This window comes from Gadus morhua, chromosome 3 (assembly GCF_902167405.1).
Source record: "Gadus morhua chromosome 3, gadMor3.0, whole genome shotgun sequence".
Classification (NCBI taxonomy): Eukaryota; Metazoa; Chordata; class Actinopteri; order Gadiformes; family Gadidae; genus Gadus; species Gadus morhua.
In genome coordinates this window covers 8,333,707-8,341,206 of record NC_044050.1, presented here as the reverse complement: position 1 = coordinate 8,341,206, position 7,500 = coordinate 8,333,707, and the positions used below count along the sequence as shown (strand labels likewise).

The following is a 7,500-nucleotide window of genomic DNA, read 5'->3' as shown; positions in this document are numbered from 1 at the left end:
ACGCACTCGCGGGCACACATGTTTACCATCCACCAATGTGCAGCATGCACGTTCGTAAAACACTTTGGAAAATCGGGATTGTGCCGAGCCCGAGGGAATGCTTGCCTTTTTGCGAGGTTTTTGAGGCACACACAGCGCACATCTACCCACAGCTTTTTATTAGGAAGGAAGCGAGAGTACCTACGAGCAGCAACGAAAAACATCCATTCTGGTGATACTTCAGTGTGGCGGTACTTGGGTAACTTTTCTGGTGCGCGCCGTGTAAAACCATTCCTTACATCTCCGCAAGGAATACGACACGGCAGAGAAACCCTCAGAACATTCTGAAGTATTACCAGTCTGTTATTCTCGCACCAACGGTCGTATTTGTTGTTGCAGTTTTATAAGGAGACGCATTAAACTTCAACCGTCGCTCCAAGACAAACAACTGGTGGCGCGGTCTGCCTCTGAGCAGGAAGCTGAATGTAAATGAGTCGGGTGTGTGTCTGTGTGTGTGCGTGTGTGTGCGTGCGTGGATGCTTGCTGTTTGGACTCCAATGGAAAACGATAATGAGGACCAGCCGCTCCATTACCCCCACAGCATCCATGTCTCCCTCCATGCCCCCCATGTTCCTCCCTCTGCTTTAACCCTCTACACACACCGCTGGCTGCCCCACTCGCCCTGTGTGTGGGACTGAGGGAATGGGGATGGCGTGCTTGTGTGTACGTTTGTGCCTTGGTTTGTGTGTGTGTGTGTGTGTGTGTGTATATGTATGTGTGTCTGTGTCTATGTGTGTTTGTGTGTGTGTGTACATTTGTGCCTTGGCGTGTGTGTGTGCGCGTGTGTAGTGCACTTGCGTGACTGTGTGTGTGTGTGCACTTTGGCGTGTGTGTGTGTGTGTGTGTGTGTGTGGTGAGCTATGTTGATGGAATGATACAATTGGGTACTGCTAATTGACCCCTGCAGAGAATCAACAGGGACATTGCACAATGTGTGTGCATTTGCGTGTGCACGTGTTTATGTGTGAATGTCCTTGCCCATTGCAGATTTTTGGCAATGTCTGCATGCACGTAACACACAGCAGGATCAGAATGTTCTATGCAGCCTCCTTTAACCTGATGTTTACTGTCAGTGAAACCCAGACACTGTTTAAACGTGACGACACGGGCGACCCTGCAGCAGCATTAATCCTTATGTTTACCACACAGGAGCCAATCAAAACAGACATCATGGCGAACAAGTAAGAGGGACGGCAGACGAGGGGATGGGACGGGACGGACCGCCGGGGGGGTGGGGGTGGGGGGGGGGGGAAGAGAGCCTCTTGGCTCCGAGGACTCTGCTTGCCTCATCTCATCCCTGGACTCCATTAGGAGCGCTTGAAACCTCATCCACACGAGGCTGCTCAGACACACATGGGATCGATCGATAGACTTCGAAGCATGCAAGCATTCCCGTGCACGATCACACACACACACACACACACACACACACACACACACACACACACAGAGTCTTGGAGCATGTTTGTGATCTGGACTGCGTATTCCTGCAGAAGTGCATGAGGGCGCCCGTATGACAACCCGACCAAGTGCAAGGACAGGGTGGGATTGCGCACCGCAGGGCTGAATGCAATCTTGTCCACATGCACATGTTCAGACGCAGACACACCACACACACATACACACGCCATCACGGGTAAAGGAAACCATTTCGATCAGAGCACCGAAGGAGTGCTGTTACATCACATCACAGCTGATGGACACATCTGTGATGTGCACTTGGAGTATCCGAGAACTGTTTGTGTGTGTGTGTGTGTGTGTGTTTGTGTGTGTCTGTCTGTGTGTGCGTCTGCATTTGTGTGCTTCTCATTCACACATCTGTGAAGGTGCTTTGGTACTATATTAGTTAAATGGGAATTTATTTCGTGTGTGGTTATTTCAACACTCCCATGTGGCTGTATAAATATGAGGTCAAGACTACATTTCAAAACGATTTTTAGCAATCCATTCTCCCTTTTATGCGCTCATCGACACACAAACCACGAATAAATCTTGAAAGCCAAACAAAATAAGACAAATACCCATGTAGGTATATAGTGCATATGTGTGTGTCGTTGTGTCTGTGTGCGTGGGTGACTTATAAGTGTGCGTGTGTGTTAGCATGTTAGTAACACCCTATGAATCATTGATATCTTCTGATGTATGGCTTGGTAGCATGAGCATAAGCACGGAGCTCCATCATTAGACAGTACACATTTCCTGCACAGCTCTGTCTCCCTCTCTCTGTCTCTCTCCCAAATTCTCCCTCTCTCTCTCCATGTCTCTCTTATCTCAATCTCTATCCCTCTCCCTCTCTCTCACTCTCCATCTCTCCCTCTACCTCTCTCGCTCTCTATTTCTTTACTCAGACCCTCTATTAGTCTACATGTGTAAGTTGTATAATGCATGTGATCTATAATCTACAGCAAAACAAATGTACACAGAGCTTTAGGTGCTTTGTTTTTGTCTTCAATGCAACTATCAATGACATTTCTTTAATAGTTCATTGAATAGAAGTCTAACAAACACACGCACACACACACACACACACACACACACACACACACACACACACACACACACACACACACACACACACACACACACACACACACACACACACAATGTGTCAATTGTTTCTCTCGAACAATGAAAATTGTTCTGAAATGTCATGCGTTTTCATTGAAACACAATATATTTTATCATTTAACAATGTGTATGCGCGTGTGTGTGTGTGTGTGTGTGTTCCTATCCATGGTGTGTCCAAAATGATTGTACCATACAACGTTAATGAGCTATCGGCGACCCTGAATTATGTATAATTTTGATGACTAATAAATTACTTAATGCATTTTTAACAGAAATCCTTGAATAAGTCTAGAATGTTTTCCTTATACTCAAAGTTACGATGAATTTATATCAAATGGTTTGGGCATACGCACCAACTATTTTGTCCCACAGTAAAAGCACTGCTCCCTGAGTAGTTGTATAATCTACTACCTGCACGAGCTGGTATCGGTGTCCGCCTGATTATTATTAATCTCCTCGATGACCGGAGCCACGACTTCCTCTTCCGCCCCGGGAGGAGCAGCGTGCTCCGGCGGCGACAACGGGGGCACGGAGCCCTCGGCGCGGGGCTCCATGCTGGTATTGTGGCGGGAGTGAGAGTTCGACAGAGGGGCAATCCAAGACAGCGCCGCGGAGCTCCGGCACTCGGGCTGGCTGACGGACCGCGGACACGAGCTCCCGCCTGCCGCCCCCTCCTTCGATCCTTTCGCGTGGCGACCTCCCGACGAATCCACAAACTTTCTGTTGTTGTTGCTGCTGTGACACAAATTTGAACCCGCGCTGCCGCTCGCCACAAGACCGCTGTGACTCCCTGTGCCGGAATTCACGGGAATGGTGTTCCCGTTCCCGCTAGAGCCACTAAGTGAAGGTCTGCTGTTCCCGTTGCTACAACCGCTCACCGAGGGTCCGTCTCCGTGGCTGTCGCTCGCCCCGCTCCCGCCGGTGAAATACTCTCGTAGAGGCGGGGAGTGTAGAGGCGTAGGAACTGTTTGGTGACCGAACCACCTCCATCGGATCCGGAGGATCTGTTTCACGTCGAACTCCTTCCTGGAGGAAGAGCTCGAGCTGCCACTCGACATCCCAAGGTTTTGAGGGAAGAAATGGCGGGGCTGCCCGTGCCGCTGTAACTACCTACCGTGGGATAAACCGGTGGTTAAACGTGCGTCTCTCCTTGGCAACCAGCACTCGCCTGATAACCGAGAACCGAGGTAGCGAGTAGTCTATATTGGAGGGAGGGGAGGAGGGACAGGGGAGATGAACGTTTGCCTCATCAGACTTGCCTTCATGCCTGCTCTGATGTTTCTCTTTTAAGAGAGAGAGAGAGAGAGAGAGAGAGAGAGAGAGAGAGAGAGAGAGAGAGAGAGAGAGAGAGAGATGGAAATAGAAAGATGTGCGTTCCGTTGCCAAAGGCTTTTGCGCATAAATTCATTGCTAAATATGTTCCACGGCACATGTTTCCACTCCCTTTAAATTCCGAGTGAGATTATGTTGTTTTTTACATTTATTTAGGTCACTTAAGCCAATGTGATAACACAGACTTCAACGTAAGTCATTCAATATGGGGACCGACCAATAACCATGATGAAATATAAAAAATTAAATTAATTTGTAGGCTGTGTGTGTGTGTGTGTGTGTGTGTGTGTGTGTGTGTGTGTGTGTGTGTGTGTGTGTGTGTGTGTGTGTGTGTGTGTGCACATCTAATCACTCAATCCCTGCATGCATGTCAATGACTCAAAGTGATCATTATAGGCCCCGAAGAATAGGAAATTAAGCGATGGTTTATTATTTTAACTGGAGGAAGGAATGTGGAATGAAGAGAAGCAGGTAGAAAAGAAACCTTGAAACATTCACCTACAATTAATAAAAATCACGCATGCACAGATCCGCATCACAGTACACACACACACACACACACACACACACCACGCGCCACACACATGAACATGCACACGCATGCACACATGAACATGCACACAAACATGAACACACACACACACACACACACACACATACACACACACACACACACACACACACACAGAGCCCTCCATGGACCTGGGCAGCTATTGTCCTCGTCCTTCTCCTGGCCCACTCATCTCTCTTGGGGGGAGAAACCATTTTGCTACCTTCTCCCCTCCCACTCCAATGGAACACCCTCTCCCATGTCGCACTCTCCCACATTTCCCACTATCTCTCTCCAATTTCCTATTCTCGCTCACTCCAATTTCTTTCTCTCTCCTTCTCTGCTGTTTCCAGTCTCTCCCACTTCACATTCACTCTCCCATGTCCCACACTCACTCCCACCTATATCCCGCTCTCTCAGTCCCATGTCCCCTTCTCTCTCGCCACCATGTCCCTCTTGCTCTCCCTCCCATGTTTCTCTCTCTGTCTCCCATGTCCTCATCTCTCTCTTTCTCCTATGTCTCTGTCTCTCTCTTTCTCTCCCATGACCCTATCTCTCTCTCCCATGTCTCCCCCTCTCTATCTCTCCATCTGCATCTCTGTCTCCCATGTCTCTATCCCATGTCCATATCTTCCTCTCTCTCCCATGTTCCACTCTATCCCTCCCATGTCCCATTCTCTCCCTTCCATGTCCTGTTCTCTCTCTCCCATGTCCCTCTCTCCCTCTCTCTCCCATGGCCCTCTCTCTCTATGCAATGTCTCTCTCTCTCCCTCCCATATCTCTCTCCCATGTCCCTCTCTCTCTATCCAATGTCTCTCGGACATGAGACATGTTCTATTTTCCGGCAGGTTGACTAGACGGACTCCCCTTCGCCCCCTCCCCCCTCACCTTCTGGAATAACCTTCCGGAACATCTGTGGGATTCCAGAGGCACGGTGGTCATGTGACCCGAGGCTCATGCTCCCAATGAAATTCCAGAGGATAGAGATCCCTGAGAGGAATCCTTGTGAAGGGCAGCGCTTTCTTTCCTAATAATCAATAGATCAGTCAATGGTTGACTGACCTCTGACCCCCATTCCGACACACGGCCCACCGGCCCTGATTCAGCCGAGAAACCGGCTACGTCTGCACGTTTGAGCGGGAGATGAAGACACAGAATGATACACGGTCATACTGGAATGGCACACACACAGAAAAAAACTTATTTTTTACCAAGGGTAAATAACTAAAACATGGTATTAATCCGGGAAGTCCAGTTTTCATTGACTTAATGACGGCTTGGCATCTCAATGTCTTCCACTGGTCAATACAAGTCGATAGCAGTATGTAAACAAAGACATGATGCACATGCAAACACACCAGGCACACACACATATACACAGCCACGCACACATAAAAACACACTCAGCTGCGTCGACAGAGTAGGCCAAAATGGTGGAAATTCATGAAGGTCAGAGAGGGTCAGGTTGTCCTCATCACAAACAAGAACTCTTGTAAGTAAGCTTTCTCCCATTATGCAGCTTTAATCTTACCTACAGCCCCCTTTACAAGTTAAATTCTAGAGCACAGGCACACTCAGGATCAAGGTTTCTGGTCTGCTTGATCAATGAGAACACGCTGAGGCTCTGGATACAACTGGCCGTCTATGGTTGACTGGATTATTAACACTGAATACACTGATTATTACGGAATGACAAATTCCCCTAAAAAACAACACTATAGTCAATGGATCACAGACGCTGTGACACGCCTCTCTCTCTCGGTCTTCTGATTCTCCTGTTGCTATTACCTATCTGTTGCAAGGAGCTTGTGGGCGGGGCTGTATGGTTTCTGTTGTTTCAACAGCGACTATAAGCTGTTTATCCAACAGCAAACGCTGGTCACCAGAGACAATAAGGTCCTAGGGTAGACAGGGATGAGGTGCAAAGGATTCAGCGACTACTCAAGCAGTCCGATGTACAATAACAGGGACATCGTGCTAAAAAGAAGCGTGGACACAATCGCTGATCATTTTAATCTAACCATAAACGTTGTCTGTTCTTCAGATTGATTCTGTTCATACACATCTATTTACCCCTCTAGTACATCAGTGATCCTTACCGTAACCTCTGATATTTGGACATTGAATATTTGAATTTGCAGTTGCCTTTTACTGTTCATTTTAGTGGCATTGGGTCCTTTGGAAATGCACTCAATTGTTCACTTGTTTATATTTGTATTTATTACATAACGTTGCCTGTTAGCACATTTCTGCTGAACATGGGTTATTGCTCCTTACTGCTCTTTGACTTTTCTTACCCCCTTATATAGTTTATCTGTACATATTTACTACTTTCCTACATTGTACTACAAATGCTGCGCAAACATTTTCCTCGTGCTGAATTGAGTAATATATTACTAATAATCTTATCTTATAGTGTCAGGGTGTGTCACTTCCCCCACAGTCATTCTGACTCGTTGGTTCTGGATCTTTTGGTTTTGTGCGCTATGCAAGCTAGAGTCAACTGACTTCACCCTGCTGCGAAAGAGGTTTCTCATAGTGACTATAAAAGTTTAGTAGCCCCACACTTCTCTAAAGTTAGCAATAAAACGTAATAATCCAAATCCCAAACACCCCCCTACCCCAACGCCCTCCCCATCCCCAAGAGGCCCCTCGTAGGGAAGACTGCATGCCTCGACGGAAATTCAATATCCAAGGAAGGAAGTGTTGTATTAGTGTTCTCTTAGCGCGGCTCTATCACCGGGGAGGCCGGGAACAGGGCTCTGCGGAATAATGAACAAGGGAGGCGATTGGCTATTCCGCTGTGATCTTATTCAGATGTCTTTAATCATCGGCCACTTTGCACGACTCACTCGGGCTGCTGTAATCGGTCACGGGGCTGAGATACTGTCCGCCACACCCTCACAACCCGTGGAACGCTACAGGGACTGAGTGCACACAAACACACACACACACGCGCACACACACACACACGCGCGCACAAGCACACGCACACACACACAATTATATAT

At 47.8% G+C, this 7,500-nt stretch overlaps 1 protein-coding gene across 2 annotated transcripts in view; it reads right to left on the bottom strand.

Moving 5' to 3' along the window:
- The window catches only part of klhl5 (kelch-like family member 5), a 62,374-nt gene that overhangs the window by 29,591 nt on the left and 25,283 nt on the right, over positions 1-7,500 (bottom strand). The window contains exon 1 of one of the 2 annotated variants that reach the window (XM_030350456.1): positions 3,019-3,865. The exons of the other annotated variant lie outside the window; for it this stretch is intronic. Coding sequence (XP_030206316.1) covers positions 3,019-3,665 — 647 coding nt within the window. The 5' untranslated portion in view covers positions 3,666-3,865. Of the gene's footprint in view, positions 1-3,018; positions 3,866-7,500 lie in introns of those variants that run through there. 2 annotated transcript variants of the gene reach the window in all.